General features: G+C 35.6%; 1 protein-coding gene across 7 annotated transcripts in view; it reads left to right on the top strand.

Annotated features, from left to right (window-relative positions):
- Nucleotides 1-5732: 5732 nt before the first annotated feature.
- RFX3 (regulatory factor X3) overlaps nucleotides 5733-17975 on the top strand; it is a gene marked incomplete at its 5' end in the record, with an annotated part of 288404 nt that continues 276161 nt past the window's right edge. For 3 of the 7 annotated variants that reach the window (XM_079113050.1, XM_079113049.1, XM_079113051.1), the window contains one exon: nucleotides 5733-5972. Coding sequence is in view for 2 of the 7 variants with exons in the window: in XM_079113053.1 (XP_078969179.1) it covers nucleotides 7211-7232 (22 nt within the window). Of the gene's footprint in view, nucleotides 5973-7210; nucleotides 7233-17975 lie in introns of those variants that run through there. The other 4 variants (XR_013759609.1, XM_079113053.1, XM_079113048.1 and 1 more) reach the window with 2 other exon arrangements.

The raw sequence follows: 17975 nt of genomic DNA, 5'->3' as shown, positions 1-17975 counted from the left end.
ATTGGCTTATTTCATTTAGTATGCTATTCTTCAATTCCATCCATTTACCTGCAAATGCCATAATATTATTATTCTTTATGGCTGAATAATATTCCATTGTGTATATATACCACAGTTTCTTTATCCATTCATCTGTTGAAGGGCCTCTAAGTTGGTTCCACAATCTAGTTATTGTGAATTGAGCTGCTATAAACATTGATGTGGCTGTGTTACTGTAGTATGCTAATTTTAAGTCCTTTGGGTATAAACCCTGGAGTGGGATAACTGGGTCAGAAGGTGGGTCCTTTCTAAGTATTCTGAGGAATCTCCACACTGCTTTAAAGAGTGGCTGCACCAATTTGCAATTCCACCAGCAATGTGAAAGTGTACCTTTTTCCCCACATCCACACCAACATCTATTATTGTGTTCTTGATAAAAGCCATTCTAACTGAAGTAAGATGAAATGAGTTGTTTTAATTTGTATTTCTCTAATTACTAGAAATGTTGAACACTTTCTCATATACTTGTTAATTGCCTGTATATCTTCTTATGTAAAGTGTCTGTCCAGTTCCTTGACCCATTTATTGATTGGGTTCTTTGTATTTTTTATAAATTTTGGAGATTAGTGCTCTATTTGAAGTGTGTGGAAGAGATCTTCTCCCACTCTGTAGGCTCTCTTTTCACATTATTAATTATATCCTTTGCTGAGAAAAAGCTTTTTAGTTTGAGTCCATCCCATTTATTGATTCTTGCTTTTATTTCTTGTGTTTTGGGAGTCCTGTTAAGGAAGTCTGGTCCTAAGCCAACATGATGAAAATTTGGGCCTACTTTTTCTTCTACTTGGTGCAGGGCCTCTGGTCTAATTCCTAGGTCCTTGATCCATTTCGAGTTGAGTTCTGAGCAGGATGAGAGGTAGAGATTTAATTTCATTTTACTACATATGGATTTCCAGTTTTCCCAGCACCATTTGTTGAACAGGCCATTATTTCTCCATTGTATGTTTTTGGTTTCTTTATTTGGTATGATGTAACTGTATTTACGTGGGTTTGTCTCTGTGTCCTCTATTCTGTACCATTGGTCTGCCTTGTCTATTTTGGTGCCAATACCATGCTGTTTTTGTTACTATTGCTCTGTAGTATACTTTAAGTTCTGGTATTGTGATATCTCTTGCTTCACTCTTTCTGCTCAGAATTGCTTTGGTTATTCGAGTTCTCTTATTCCTCCAGATGAATTTCATGGTTGCTTTCTCTATGAGGAACATCATTGGGATTAATGGAATAGCACTGAATCTGTATAGTACCTTTGGTAGAATGGCCATTTTGTTAATTCTGCCTGTCCAAGAACATAGGAGATCTTTCCATCTTCTAAGATTGACTTATACATTTTAAATAATTTTTTGGTACCAGGGATTGAACCCATGGACACTTAACCACTGAGCCACATCCACAGCCCCTTTTGTGTTTTATTTTGAGGCAGGGTTTTGCTAAGTTGCTGAGCCTGGTTTTTAACTATCCTCCTGCCTCAGCCTCCCAAATTGCTGAGATTACAGGCGAGTGCCATTGTGCCCAGCTGTACGTTTTAATTTACAATTAGCTAATAGCAACATGTGGATACTGGTTTCCAACCTGGTGAATACAGAACATTTCCATCACCTCACAAGTTTCCACCCCCATTCCCCTGCATAATAGGGAAACACTAAACATAATTTAGATTTTCCTGTTGTTGGACTTTATATAAAAGTAAACTCCAGTATTATACAGGAATGTAATGTGCCTGGCTTCTTTTGCTGAGAATGTTTTGTCTATATTAAGTAGTCCTTTCTTTTTAATTGTTTGATAGTATTCCATTGTAGGAATGTTCCACTGTATTTGTTTTTCCATCCTCTTACATTTGGGTTGTTTCATGTGTTAATTTTAGTTTTGCCAATGTTTTATTTGATGTTCTGAATTAGAGGGGAAAAAGCTGCATATATATATATATATATATATATATATATATATATATATATCAAAAGACTGGTCTTTAGAAGACCTATTATCTTTCTGTGCTAGGGTGAAAAATTAATTTCAAAATATACACAAGGATAGGCATACTTCAGGACTACTATCACCTGGTTTGTGTAACTTGAAGAGCACACAAAGACAAATCTACCAAAAAAAAAAAAAAAAAAAAAAAAAAATCAATTGCACTGTTTTTCAAGACCAAGATAGATGTTAGATGGGGATGAGAGTGGTAGGGGTGCTCAAGAGAATAGTGACAAATTATATATTTTTTGTTGAGGATTGAGTCTCAGCCTCTACGTAGTTTTGAATTACTTTGGTCTCTATTACCCTCTCATTATTATTGATATTTATCACATATCTACTGAATTTCAAATCCAATGAAGGCAATTACTAATCTAGTAGTCTATTTCTCTCGTGGTCTGTATAAATGCTTAATACTGATTAGAAATGAAACCATCATTTCACATGAGAACTAAGGCTCTTGTGTCTTCCTCAACTGAAGGAAACAATTTTATAATCAAATGAAAACATTTAAAACAGGTGTTGGTTCTGCTTTATTAAAGGATTCACTACAAATTCAGTGGTAAATTGCCATATAATACATTCATTTTCTGAATCCTCATACATAATGTTTTGGAAGCAAGGCTAAGGCATACCAGTATTTTTTTTCATATATATTTTCCTTTTCCAAGCATTAAAATTGAAATAACTTATTAGTTCTTGAATATGTAGATTAACAATAGAAAACACCCTAGTAGGTAATAATGAAAAGGAAATTTACCCTTAAGAATATGTTACAGTAATTTAGAAAGTATACAATCCATATACAAAGAATCAGGGCTTCATTTTTTCTTCAAGAGGTTCAGATACAAATGTGTTCATCTTTGTCTGTCAGTCATCCCAATCTCAGTCCAAATTCAAAAGATGCATTATAAGTTGTGTTCTATTAACTAATTTTTTATTAACTTTGAGCACTTTATAAACTACCCCATTTTAGTTACTCAGCAAATAATTATTGCATTGACAATTTACTGAATTTGTCAGGAATGTAAATATGTTTCTATGTTTATGTGAGCTCAGTGTTTTGCACTGCAGTAGGCAATAACTGTTAGAATGGTCTAATACTGCTGGATCTTTCCTGTGACTTCTTAACAAATGTATTTTTGAAATGTATGTACAGTAAATGTGAAGATACAATTATGCAGATTTCAAAGGATATCTTACTAGAATTGACAATAGGCAAAAGGATTTCTTGGTCCTTTTATAACTAATTATAATATGAAACAGTACATGCATACATAATCTGTGACTTTCAATTCCATGTAGTGAATTGGGAGCTTGGCTATTTGATTTCAATGTGGTGGTAACATTGAAAATTTCAAATTAACTTCACTATGGCTAGAAGTCACCACTAATGATTTTCTAACATATTCTACATATTCTAAATAATAACTTTACAAGAATTCACTTAAATAAATTTATCTATTCCTAATGCAGGAAAAGACTAAACCACCAAGTAGTGGGGAAGGAAAAAAGTCTTTAAGCAGCTTAAAACTGATGTTACAATGTCCTAGCACAAAGGTCACACTTCTTCTAAAAAGACAGTCCCTTAAAGTATCTATCTATACTCTTGAGACAGTTTTGCACAAGCTTCATTATGTGGTTTTCTTGCCTGCAGATTAAAAGCAGTAAATTAAAAGGGTGGGGAGGATAATAGAACTATGTTCACTGACAGGAGCAAGAAGCAACAGCTGACAGTGAGGAGACGGGCAAACTATAACAGACAATAGAACTAAAAAAGCAAAGCTATTCAGAGCCATGTAGTGTGAGCAAGCAGCCCTAACACCATTGTAGGAATAGAGGACTTTATCTGTAAATGTAATAAAATGAATATTCTAAATTTGAAGAGCTGAACTGCTGCTGGTCACCGCATTGTCATTTGTGTAACTACTGCCACAGTGGGTCATGAAACCTTTTAACTTTAGCTCTGTGCTGATCAATGAGTTACTACTACACTGTTAACTCATCAAGAACACTCACAACTTGTTATGAAATCACAGAAGGTAATATTACTTTCTTAAATCTATTGTTTCAATAGTTGGGTTTCTAAAATGCCTTTACCTGGTATTTCATGACATAGAGAGGTAAAACTACTTTTACGACTGCTTATTTTCCTACAATGAGGATCCTTTCTACCTAATAGTAGTGCCAGGATTAAATGAGATAATGTATGTAAACCCTTAACACAAGGTCTAGGACACAGAAAAAGAAGCTCAGTATTATTTTAGCACCGGTGAACTCATGCCAGCCCAAATCCCTTATTTGCAGGTGCAAAAATTAAGCCTCAAGAGAACTGACTTCCTAAGGCTCTACTTCTGTTATTGTCTTGGATAAGCTGCTTAGCTGCAAACGTTGGAGATTTTGGGTATTGGCAGAGCCTGGGGGCACGTGCCTGCTGGACTCCAGTTTAAAGAATTGGACGAATACGATTGAACCATGCGGTATTAGAGGCTACTATGCATTATCAACGGATGTTCCAGATACCAGGTTGTGTGCTGACAACACAGAAGGAAGCCATTCGTCTGTTTCAATACATCTTAGAAAAGCAATCCTCTGCTACCTTAGGCTGTCAAGTAAAGAGGCTGAGGGCGGGGGAACAAATAGAATACAGGATTGAGCTGAAATCAAGTTTGATCAACTTTGAAGAGGGATGAACACTTTACTTGGGTGATGAAAAAAAACAGGGAACTAGAAATTAACGGGATAGTAGTTCACCAGGTTTAAGTTACCCCACCCCTCCACTCCTTTCGTCGAGGAAGATCGCCATGGGTTTTCTCATCCTCCGGGAAGGAGATTCTTGCTCTTTATTAGCACTTACTCCCAGCCCTGTAGGTAGGGAGTGATGACTTCGCCTCTTCACTCCGGAGTGAGGGCCGGACGTGCTCGGACCTCCACCTCTCCGCGCCAAACCGCTGCGGGTCCGCGGGAGGCCCGCTCGCTGCCCACAAGGCGCCCAGGGCTCGCCTTCTCTAAGATGGCGGCGGAGGCAGCTCGCTCACACCCCGCCGCCCGCGCTTCCCGGAATCGCGGCCTCAGGAGGCGGGAGTAGAATAAGGCGCAGAAAACAGAAAGAAAAGGGCAGCTCGGACCCTCCAGTCCAGCGAGAGTCCCGAAGAGTCTTGGAAAAGGATAAGCCAGGAAGCAAACACTACCAGGAACACCGCTGGCGGTTCACCTACGAAGCAGTGGCACATCCGGGCCCTCCGTCGATCCCGCCCCGGAAATGATGTTTCGGGCGGGGGGAGGGGCGAGGGCCGTTCTTCAAAGTGGATGTTCCCCCGCCATAGCTTGTCTCTTCACAAAGTGCCTGGAATCGCCCTTACTGCTCCTGTCTTAGGAGCACCCCTGGCTTAGCCGTTACCCTCTCATGGCTCTGGGGCTTCTCTGCACAAAGCTGGCTGCGGTGACCGGCAACTCTGGTTTTACAGAAAGTATTCCTCGCACTGTAACTCTAAAGTCTCCTCGGCTTGACAAAATTGTGTAGAAGCGTTCGTCCGAGAGGACTTTAAGTGACGGCAGGCCTTGCCAAGCCTAAACGCACCTCTCCGGAGTCCCTAAATCGCAATCCGGTCCTCTCCGCCACCCCTCCGCCCGCCAGGGTTCGGAGCCCTGTCAGTCACGGTGCTGAGCCCGCCCCTTCCGGCGACTCCGCAGGCCCGCCTCCTCCCCTCTTCCCTCCCCCACCCCTCCCCGTGCGAGTGTCTCCCTCTCCCTCTCGCTCCCTCTCTCTCTCCCTCTCTCTCTCTTTTGTGAGTTATAGCAACCGTTGCCTTGTGAATCAAGCGCCATAGTCACCGTAGTCCTGGCGACTGTTACCCATCAACAACAACTACTCCTCTCCTCCTCCTCCTCCTCTTCCTCCTCCTCCTCCTCCCCACCACCACCATCTCCATCACCCACCAACAACACCACAATAATCCACAGCCAAGGTGAATATTCTTCGGTCTCTACATGTGTGTGGGAGCGTGTGGATGCGTGTGAACGCGTGTGTCCGTGCGTGTGTGTGTTCGTGTGTGCGAGCGGAGCGTGGCTGTGCGGGGTCTCACTTCTGACACCCGGGCTACTGCTGTGGCGCGGCAGCCGAGGGGCTCCGTCCCCGGCTTGTTTACAATGGACCCTGCGCGCCGCGGCGGGGTCGGGGGTGTGGGCGCCGCGCCGCCCGCTAGCCCTCCCCGGCCCTCGGCGGCCGCACTTCAGGGATGGAGCGGGAGCGCGGGGGGCTGTGAGCCGAGCGGGAGAGGGTTTTCCGATGCGGATGCTGGATCTTTCCCTTAGGTCTGGTCTGAGGAGGAGGGTCAGGTGAAGGGATAAGGGATTTTTTGCCCCCTTTCTTTAATTTTCTTCTTTTTCAAAGCTGCTTGTTTCCTTTTTCTTTGAAAACCGAAATAGATAACAATGTGCAGGGGGGGACCCAAGAGGTGGTGTTTTTGTTGTTGTTGTTGTTGTTCACTTGTGGGGCCTTGTTATGGGTTTTGTTATTTTTATCCTCATACATCCGTGAACTTTTCCCACCGCCTATTCCCTTCATTTTTGCCCCTCTGCCTGGTGCTAAATGAGCTGCTCTTCTTTGACCATCATCAGCTTCATGGCTTTCTTTTTTTCTTTTAAAACTGTATTTTCTTTGTGCTGCAAACAGTCTTAATATCCATTCAGCACTCTTCCCTCCCCCTCTTTCTACCCCCCCCCCCCCCCCCCCCCCCCCCCCGCACACACATTGAGACCAGGGGCCTCTTCGCTGGCTCTCCTTGCTCTGGGAAAGAGATTTTTTTTTTTTTTTTTAAAGTCAGTCTCTGTCTCTCAGTGTGTCTCTTGTCGTTTTGGTGTGTGTGTGTACGCTTGTGATTTAAACCGGATGCAGGGTATCTGTTGTACTTGGGTTAGTAGTTATTGACAGTGCTTTATCCTTCTTGTGGAGATGGGAGGGGTAGTAGTGAGGTTCCATTTCACTTTGATGAACCTGCCCTCCCCACAGTGGAGTGTTAACAATTTTCATTGTGGTTATGAGACTTCGTGTGTGATGAACAGGGAAAGGACACAAGGAAGCTTGCGAGAACTCACTTCACAATGTTATTTATGACAGTTATGGTACTTTAAGAGTTTTTTTTTTTTTTTTTCATCGTTTCCCTTTGAGAGTTGAAATTGAAGTCAAGTTGTTCATAAAGAATGCATGAAGCTTCTCAACTTGAAACGTGTGTATATTTCACTTTCTTTGTGGTTCTTAAGATCTAGGCATGTGTGTGCTTAACATATTCTTTTTATTTACTTTTTGCTTTTCTTTGGACAGTGAACTTAAACCTGCTAAGAAGAGAAGAGGGAACTTTTTTTTTTTTTCCAAGAAAATGTTTTTCTCTGTAGATTTGAATACTTATCAGTCCTCAAGTAGTAGGGTTATTGATTAGAGCTAACCTGGTTTTACAGATCCCTTAATTTTGTTAATTTTTTGGCCTCACTTTTGCTTATCAGTGAAGAGTATTGTTAATGTGTACTAAAACAGATAGAATGTACTATTGTAGTTGCACATGTTGTAATTTCCAATTTAGATTTTAAAATACTTTTAAAAATAGTATTTTCTAACTGCAAACATATATTGATTAACTGACAGAGCAGCCAGTGAATAATGTGACAGTATTAATTATTCTCGAGATCGTCAATGAGCAGGTTGGGTAATTATAATGCTATTAAGGCTAATATTTTAAAATAGGAATTAGGGTTTTTTTTTTAAATAAAACTTTTTTCATTTTCTTTTGATTTCTATTTTAAATGCAGATGATATTCTGTTTAGAAAGAAGTTTTTGTCAGCACTCACATCTCTTTATAATCATCCCCTCCCCAACCTAAGTTCCATGAAAATTTCTCATACTAACTTGTATTTTTTTTTTCTGTTCAGATGAGTGTCAAATGCCTGAACACTTTTGGATGGTGAAGCTCCTGGGTCCTATAAACTCTGTCTGAAGTTAATAGGAGTTTTGCCGTCTTGGGATAGTTTAGACCTTATGTCATTTACAGAAGTTTCAGTCAAGTAGATTATGTATATTCTACAATGTTATATTTAATATTTTTATTTGCAGAGTCTAAGAACATTTTGAGGCATTTCACTCGTGTGTTTCAGATTTTCTAAAATTTAGATTTATGTTCACAAACCAGTTTGAAAGCAGAGCTTAAATTGAATTTGACTTCTTAACCATTTTTTAAAGCATGCATGTGGTATAAAAGTTGCTGTTAGAGATACCTTGGTCGCAAGTAAATGGAAAATTATTCACATGGATTGATTAAGTATAATCAGACATACTAGCAAAACAAATGACATTTAAAATTAAATAAAGAGGTAAACACTCAGCAGTTAGTTCATTCTTTCTATAATATTTTTCCTAGGAGGGTATATGTTATGTATTGGCATTGCTTTCAGTTTTTAGGCTAATAGAAATCTGTGAAAGTAATTATGCTTTCAAATTATATTCACTAGTAATTTGTATTGAGTAGCTAAATATCTGATTTATTTTATATTATAATGCCTCTCAGTCTTTCTGTATTTTTATTCTATGAATTATATTAAACAGTATAGGACATAGGCAATGTAAATTTACATACATGTAGTGAATTAATGCATTCCTAGAAGTTTTGCACCATTTTACAATGTTTTCATTATATAGAGGTAGTTGTGCCTGATTTCTAAAGTAATGTATTATTCTTCTAATATTCAAATAGTCTTGGACTCAGGTACTCATTAAAAGGTTTATAGTTTAAAAGCTTGAAATACTTTAACCTTAAACATTTGTTTTTTAATTTCAACAAATTTATTGTGGTAATTTTTTTTTTACCATTAAAAATAATAATTAAAAAACGAATGAATCTGAAGATAGATGTCATGTGCTGTTTGAATGATGAGGTTACTTTTGGCTGATGTTTTTCATTATTCTGGAGAAAGTTGATATTGTGTATGCATTCCTCTAAACTTCTAACTCAAGAAATCAGTAGTTGGTGCATAATTTTGCTTTTCAGATTTTAAATTGTGTGTATGTTTGTGTTTATTTTTAAAGGATGGATGTCAAATGTGCAGGAAGAGTTATTTTTCCCTGACCTGAAAGTCCAATAGGGTTGTTACTTTGTTCTTAATATCCATACTGAGAATATAAGAAATGAAATGAAAATACTAAATTAGTAAACTTTTTAAATGATGAATCTGCTGGTTGTTTATGCTTCTATGTTACATTTGACTAAATCTCCTTTATTCTGTTATTTTATAGTTTGCTTAAGTAACTCATATGACTTTAACTTTGAATACTCCCCAGTAGCCATTACCAAATGGCTTATAAATTCCTTGTTGTTCACAGGTGCATAGTGTTCCCATATTTTGGAAATCCAAGATTAAGTAGATTTGACTAAATCTAGCGTGTTAGAGACAGATGGTTGCTTTAAACAGGTGTCACTTTCATTTTTTTACTGCATTGTGTTGGGATTTTCACAGGGTTCACGAAAGGGCTGTCTAAAGCAGGTGGCATCCTTTGCTTTTGTCTTTAGTTGGATATTTTAGAGTTAATTATTTTCTAGGAAGAGTTTATTTTTTTTAAGTAAAAGTTTGAACTGTTAATCTTCAAACTACTAAAGATTTGTCATTTAACTAACATAGCTTTATGTCTAAATGTTCCTGTATTTTCAAGCTGTCGGACTTGCAGATGCTTTTTATAAACTATTTATCAGTTTTTACAAATAATGACAAATTTCCTTTGAATCCAGAAAGAAAAAATGTGGGAGCTCTTTACACTCAAAGGTCAAATTTATCTGAAGCAAAAAGATTTGAATAAAGTGAAATTTGGTTAGGATGATAAGTAAATTTTAACCATTTAATACTTAAAATAAAAATTTTCATGACATTTTAATTTTAGTGATATATGTTAAAAATGGGTATTGTATTTTGTTGGTTTCATATTTTAAAATTAAAAAAATTTTCCTGAGCTACTTCAGTTGCTGCTATAAAATTTGTAGTGATCTTTAAAAATGAAAATTGTTTTTAAGCAGTAGCATTTAAAAATATGTGCTGGAGTAAGTAAAAGAGTATCAAGCTATTGATTTCTAAGCTTTATTTTTACTCTATGATTCCATCCCTCCCCCCCTTTTTTTTGGTGGGAATTTTGCACATCTTATAACAGATGCACCAGAGGGTGCTGTGCTGTTATCAACATCAGATTATTATAACTAAAAATGTGAACTGATTAGAACTTTTATTTAAAGAAAAAATTTAATTACCTGTGCATTCAAGCATATAATAACCTTATTTCTGTGAAGTTTAAAATTTAATATACTGTCTCAATTTTCAGTTTTTTATCAAAGCACATGTTCTTATATGTATTAGTGCAACATATAGCAATACTAAATTGAAATCTTTGATGTATTCAGAATGTCAACAGTAATCCTATAGATTAAAATATATACAGACAATTGAATCTAAAAAATTTATTTTAACTTGAGAAGAACACAGTTTGGTGTTTTGGTTTTCTAGAATTTGATATTGCTGGCACATATCAGTACATTACATGTTCTTATAACACTTTTATATAGCATAATTAGTGATAGGCTTGCATGGTGTAATGTTCAGAAATAAACTCACACCTGAAGAGTATAAATGCTTATGATGGTTATAATGCTTAATTATCAACAATAAGAAGATAATATAAAAAATTACCTAGATAAATGAGTTCCTTTATGGTATGGGAGTAGTCTGGCTTGGTTTTTGAATTTGGCTTATTATCAGCGAAGTTTTAGATTCTTTGCTGTATTCTGTGTCTTACACTTCTAAAGTAGGAGCAGTTTTCTGTATCTGAAGAGATTTTTGCTTTCAGAGCTGTTGAATCTGTTTTTTTGGGCTGCTTCTTACATCATCAACTCTTTTCACAGCAGTATGTACTCTTAAAGGTGAATACTGACAGTGGTATCTTCCTCAAGTAAACTTTGAAATGTATAGTTCCATTAAAGGAACTTTTAATTCTTGATCATGGATTTATTCCACATTCAACTATAATCAGTTTATGGTGATACTTTTAAAAAGTTAACTTTTTAAAGTGTAATAATTTTTGTGCTGGAGTGTGTCAAAGAATATAAGATGTCAATAGAGAATAACAATATTTTAAAATACTGGTCTTAAAAGAAGGTTAGGCATTTTTTGTGAAAAAATATAGTCCTACAGTTTACTAGTCGATGACACCAAGATTTAAAAAGTATATGGCAAATTGTATTGTTTAAAAATCTTTATATTTGAAATTTTAGATTTCATATCAAAGTATAAGATGTACTTCATAAAAATGAATCAGTTAAAAAACTGAATTGTATTTAGAATATCAATAAAGAGGTGGGTGGGATGAATACATTTTTGACTAAGAACACAGGCTTTGGAGTCAGATTTCAGATAATCTTATTAGTTGTATGACCTGGGACAAGTTATTTGCCTTCACTTAGCCTCAGTTTTCTCATTTGAAAAACAGGATCAATCTTAACCTATCTTATGGGGTTTTTCTTTACATAAAAGATAATTTATGTAATGTGCTTTAGTTAGTACTTATAGAATACATGTTCAATACCTGTTGTTTATTTTTGTTAGGAGATGCTAAGGTACTTATTGTAACCTTTTAGCCACTTAGGAATCATTTGAACATGATCCTTGGTGTCCATTTCTTTTCTTGTGGGGTGAAGTTCTGAAAGACTTTGCCCACAATCTGTATTCATTAAGTAATTATTCCCTTTCCTCTCCTTTAAAAATGAAACAAACAAACAAACAAACAAAATCATGAAGATATCTCTCCAGTCACAGGTTTGGGTTACCATTTGATAATCAGTCTTTTACCACACTAAATTAAAAAAATGTTAGTACAAAATTATGTCTTAGGACTCTGCACCCTTATAGTGGGCTCCTTCTACTATGTTTATATAACTCTCTTGGTCTAGGGATTTTAGAAAGAACTAATGATATAACATTTCATTATTTCTTACACTTCCCATTGTCCATTTCATTAACCTGTTTATATTTTCCTCTTCATGTTATACATGAATTTGTTTGAGATCATTTTGAACCCTGTTTATAAACTTCATATTAAATCTGGTCATTACTATATAATAGGATATTCTAGCTAATTTTATGAAGATCAGTTGTTCAAGGAATTATTCTACAATTCTATAATATATTGCTTATAACTGTTACTTACTGAGGGTATGAAAATGTGTGAGATCACCTCTGATAAACCTGTAACAATAAGGAATTTTGGAGTAATTTGCTAACCCCTATCTTGTGTTGTAAAGTAACCATTATTCAGTACAATATATGACATTACAGAGGGAAAATGTCTTCTTTGGCTCCATTTCTTTGGATGTTTAGCATTTTCAAGTTGGCAGCTATAACTAAAGTTTCTATTTGGTAGTTGGATACATTTTTATTTTTTTGAGCAATTCAATTAAGAATGAAATTTTTTTTTAATTTTAGTGTAATTTAAATGGTTTTAATATTTCTCAGACTGGAAAAATATAATTTATACATTCCATTTGAAAAATCTTTTTTCCCCAAATTATTGTATATTGTACCTACTTTTTGTTTGCCTTTCTTTTTACCTGCTCCCATCTTCCCCAGTCTTATGTTTAATTATATAACCCCCTTTACATTATTTTTATAGATAATTAGTCCCAGCGCATAAGTGAGACTTACTCTCAACTCAGCCATCTTCTCTGCTTCCTTTTGACTATGAATTTGACAAATTTGAAAGAAACTTTTTTCAAAAGTCTAGGAAATATGGCTTTATCTGGGAAGATTATACCATTTTAAATCATGTTATTTTCTTATAATTTCTATCCCTCTGACTATTCTCTTTAACAAATATAACCTTGTTTCACTAATGATGTACCTGAATGCAGTTTTTTAAATTACTTTTTAAACAAAAGTTTTTATGTTTTTTATACCTTTATTTATTTTTACGGGGTGCTAAGGAATGAACCTAGTTCCTCACACATGCTAGGCAAGCCCTTTACCACTGAGCTACAACTGAATGTAGTTTTGATTTAGAATCCTCCCTCATCCTGAGTTTGTACTTGCCTCTGCTAAGTATTTTAGGGTTAATCTAAAGTCCAAAAATACTGCGTTTGCACAGTCACTTATTACTATATAATAGGATATTCTAGTTAATTTTATAAAGATCAGTTGTTCAAGGAATTGTTCTACAATTCTATAATATATTGCTTATAACTGTTACTTACTGTTGCTGATTCTTAACTCCTGAATTATTCTTTCTCATTTTTAAATACCTGTCAATACAACTCCCCTTTATTTTACATTGCTTGGACAAGGAGTCTCAAAGTTTCTTGATATTTCCTGTTTAGGCCAAAATAGGTATGGGATAATAGGAACTGAGTCCATGATAAGACAGTGAGACAAGTGGTCTGAAAAAGTTAAGTATATTAGTTGATGAGAGGAGACAGATAAATTGAAATGTGGTAGAAGCCAAAGGAGAAACAGTGACTAGGCTGAGAAGTTAAGGACTTTAGAAGTGCCAGCAAAATGAGTGTAAAGAGGAGATAACAGAGGTATTCAGTTTGCCACTCTGTGTAAAACCTTAGACTAGTAACTTTAATCCTGTAGGTCTTAGCCTTTCCATCTGTAAAATGAAACAGTAGGACGTTGTAATCTTCAAAGCCCTTTCCAACACTAATAGTCTGATTCTGTGGCAAAATTGGCACTGGGAAAAGGAAGCATACCAATAAGATAGAGCCAGAAATTGGTGATCGCTTTACCTATGTTCTAAAAGGTTATCATGTTGCTTGCCCTTGCTGCTTCTAATAATAAGAAAGAAAAACTCTAAGCCTGACACTAGCATAATGACCATACCTATGGCAAAGTGTTAGAAGGTTCTGCCATTTCATTGGCTCCTGTAGAGAGGATGGCCAAGTGCCCTGATTTGCTCACCCACATAGGAATTATCTGAGACTCACAGCTTGAGTTCCTGCTGGAACCAGCTTTGCTATGTATGTGTGCCAGACAAGTGTCTGACAGTTGGGGCTCCTGCCTGTTGCTCACCAATGAGTTATTTAAAACAGGACATAATTTCACAAGTACGTGGATAGATGAGAGAAATAGCACTAGAAAGTAATTTAGGTTTCTGTTGATTTTATTTTTTACATTTCTCCAGTTATAAAAGCCTTGACTCCTGCCCCCCCCCCCCCCCCCCCCAATTATACTATACTATTCAAGTGGTTTTTGAAAAGAGCTCAAATCCTGTCAAGGTGTGGGCAAGTTCAGTCTTTGGACAACTTTGGGACCTTAATCTGGAAGCATTGCCATCATCTACACTAGTCTTCTCTTATAATTCTCCACTGCTAATAATTATTACTTTAATTTTGAATGTGACTTGTACTTAGATAATAATTTTTTAAAATGAAATGCTTCATGAATTTGTGTGTTATTCTTATATTGGCGCCATGCTAATATCTATATCCTTCCAATTTTAGTATATGTGTTGATGAAGCAAGCACAATAAGCATTCTTTTAATTCAGGTTTGGGAGAAAAACTATTGTCTTTTGGTCAAGTCTTCTGCATTTTCATAAAATTTTAATATTAATTTGGCAAATAGATGTTAGGATTTTTAGAGCAGCACTAGATGAGAAGGGAAGCATTTTTGCTTAATTCAGGAAAAGCCGCATATTCTGCTATACCTCAACTCTTTTGCCAGCCTAATAGGGGAGTGAATGAAAGATTAAGAGATTGTAATTACTGTTTTATTAAATATTTTTTTTTTGGTCAGTGGGTCTTTATTTATTTACACGTGGTACTGAGAATCAAACTCACACATGCTAGGTTGTAGTTCTATCCCCAGCCACAGCCCCTATTATTATTATTTTTGAATGCTATTCTTAGTTGGTTAGTGTAAAAAAATTCAAGTTTCTGGACTACATTCAAATTTTTTAAATTTTTAAAAATTTGTTCTAATTAGTTGTACATGACAGTAGAATGATTTATACATTTTGATAGATCATACATGGAGTGTAATTTCTCATTTTTCTGATTGTACATATTGTAGGATCACATTGATCATGCCGTCATATATGTACATGAGGTAATAATGTCTATTTCACTCCACTATCCTTCCTATCCCTATGTTCCTTCCTCTCCCTTCGGTTCCCTCTACCTAATATAAAGTAACTCTATTCTTCCGTAGCCTTCCCACCCCTGATTTTTTGAGTTAGCATCTTTGTATCAGAGAAAACATTTGACCTTTGGGTTTTTGGGTTTAGCTTATTTCACTTAGCATGATATACTCCAACTCCATCCATTTACCAGCAGAAACCATAATTTCATTCTTTAAAGCTGAGTAGTATTCCAGTGTGGTATGTCTATATACATACCACATTTTCTTTATCCATTCATCTGTTGAAGGGCACCTAGGTTGGTTCCATGGTTTAGCTATTGTGAATTGTGAATGCTATAAACATTGATGTGGCTGCATCACTGTAGTACACTGATTTTAAGTGCTTTGGGTATAAACTGAGGAGTGGAATGTGTGCTTAATAGTGTATGTATATTTCAATATAACCATCATCCTTAAAATGTGTCTCGCCTTCTTCATTTCAGTCTGTTAGTTTACCTTAACGTGCAGCACCATTTTAGAGACAACCGACTTGTTTTTTTCTTCCATGCTTCAGTTGTGCAGTAATGGGAGATGATGCTACAGAGGAGCAGGAAGAAGCAGAGAACATTTAGAAATCATATCCTGTTTCTCTTGTTAGATACCAGTACCTTACATATTCTTCCCAGTTCATTTTCCTGGACTGTGAAGTTTTGGTGGGGTTAGGACTCCAGGTAGGCATTGTGGAGTGACTCATAATCCACCATCTCTTCCAAATTTCTTCCCTTTTCTGCTATACTACTATACTGAGTAGTATATTTTTGTAAGGATAGGCATTTTATTACTTTAATAAAATGTTTGTTTTCTTATTGAATTATTACTTTTCTTCTAAAGAGTGAGTGTATTTCTACTTAGTGGTTGTTTTTTCTCCTGTAGACTGAATATATCTGTAATCTGTTCATTAGCATATTAGTGGATATAAAATGTTATCTTTCTCTTTGAAGGAGGCTGTATTATGATTTAGTCATGTGCATATTCAGAAGGAATAAAATAACAGACTAATGAGAAAAACTAGTTCATGGATTAAAATCTTTCTTTTTAAATTTTGCTTTAAATAGGTGATTTTGTGGATATAATTTTGAAATAAAACCTAGATTTTTCTTCTGTTATTTGTGTTGACATTTTAAACAACCCAAGGAGTATAATCTGTAGCATCAGGCTTTCACTGGTTGGTATCTGACTATGTGTGATGACAATCTAAGAAATAAGTTTTGATGAAGTGTCAGCTTAAGGGTCATTAATAAAAAAACACTTAAGTAACTATTATATTAGTAATCTGGAAATCACTTTTACAGCTGTAAATGTGCAACATATATTTGACTGTGCCTCAAACCCAACATGAAAAATTTATACACAGAGACCAGATAAACTTAGTTCTTTGTTTTACAACTTGATTATATTGAATGTTTTGGTAAAGGGTGTTTTAAAGTGTTTTGTTTTAAAATGTTGCTTTACATTTTTATGGTGTACTATAACATGGAATTTAGTGTAAATACTGTGTTTTATGTATATGAGTATTTATGTGTATTCACTTTTAGAAAGTTATTTTAATGTACATATTGCTTGGTGCTGTAGTACCATTACCAGTGCTATTTTTTGTTTACTGGCTTTTGAATTATATATCTTGGAATTGTATTAGGAACATTTAACATATTTACCTCAGTGATATTTTCTGGAGGCAAAGAAAATCAGGGGAAATGTTTTAAGTGCTTTGAATTACCTTTGTGTAAAGTTAGAAATAGTTTTTAATAGTGCCTCACATTATGTGATGATTTTAGATACTATTTTTAGTTAATAAAGGCCATGCATACTGAATATGAATTAAATCATAAACACAAAAATTGTAATTCATTTTATTTTAGTAGGCTAAAACATTGTACTGCTGGATCAACAGTTGATCTGTTCGTTTATTTTTAGAAGTCTGTGGAAATTTGAAATTCAAAACCTTTAAAATAATATCGAATGGGTAAAGCTATGTAATAGATGTGGATTTATATTTCAGCAAAGGTACAAGAACTATATGGCTTGGAAGTGAGGTGGGATTTTTGAAACACTTTGAACTTGGAGAGAGCTGTATTTTAATATTTTGACTGGGTTAGGTTTGCTTGAGCCCTTTTGTGGTTGATAGAAATGCAAGTGACCATGGACTGGAGGTAAAGATCAGAGTAACCTGTGAGAGAAGGTCATTATAGTGATCCTGATATTCTACTCACTTGCAGCCTGCAGCCCTGGATACACTTTGAAGTAATGTTTTTTGTCACATGACATAAGCCTATTAAATTTTGTTTTTGCTTATTTCCATTGCTGTGTGGAATTTCCCAAATATGTATTTTATGTGAGCTTTGGAAGTTCTAGTTTACCTTTTGGTTTACAAACCTTAGAAATAATGCCAATAGATGGCACCTCTTGCCTAGAACACCAGCTTAATGTGAAAGACTGGGTAAAAATGAAGGTAAATGGGAGTGGGATCTTGTAATTGGAAACACTAGAATATGAACAGCGACTAGTATAATGTAAAGAAAAACAAAGATCATATCAGGGCCTATGTGTGAATCCTGGTTTGCATATTCAGCATATCTAATAATAACGTAGCTATTACTGTTACTGACATTATTTGTAGTATTTGTTTCAAAAAATATTCTAGCAGAGGTCTAAGAAATAAATGGATATATCACTACAAGCTTTTTGTTTCATGTTAGCTTTAATATAGCTTTAAATTTGAATGAATAATTAAAGGATTTTTATTGATGTGTATTTAGTACCATTTTCTGTTTTAC

The sequence above is a fragment of the Sciurus vulgaris genome (genome assembly GCF_902686455.1).
Source record: "Sciurus vulgaris genome assembly, chromosome: 15".
In the NCBI taxonomy this organism is placed as follows: domain Eukaryota; kingdom Metazoa; phylum Chordata; class Mammalia; order Rodentia; family Sciuridae; genus Sciurus; species Sciurus vulgaris.
This window is presented reverse-complemented; position numbering and strand designations above follow the sequence as displayed.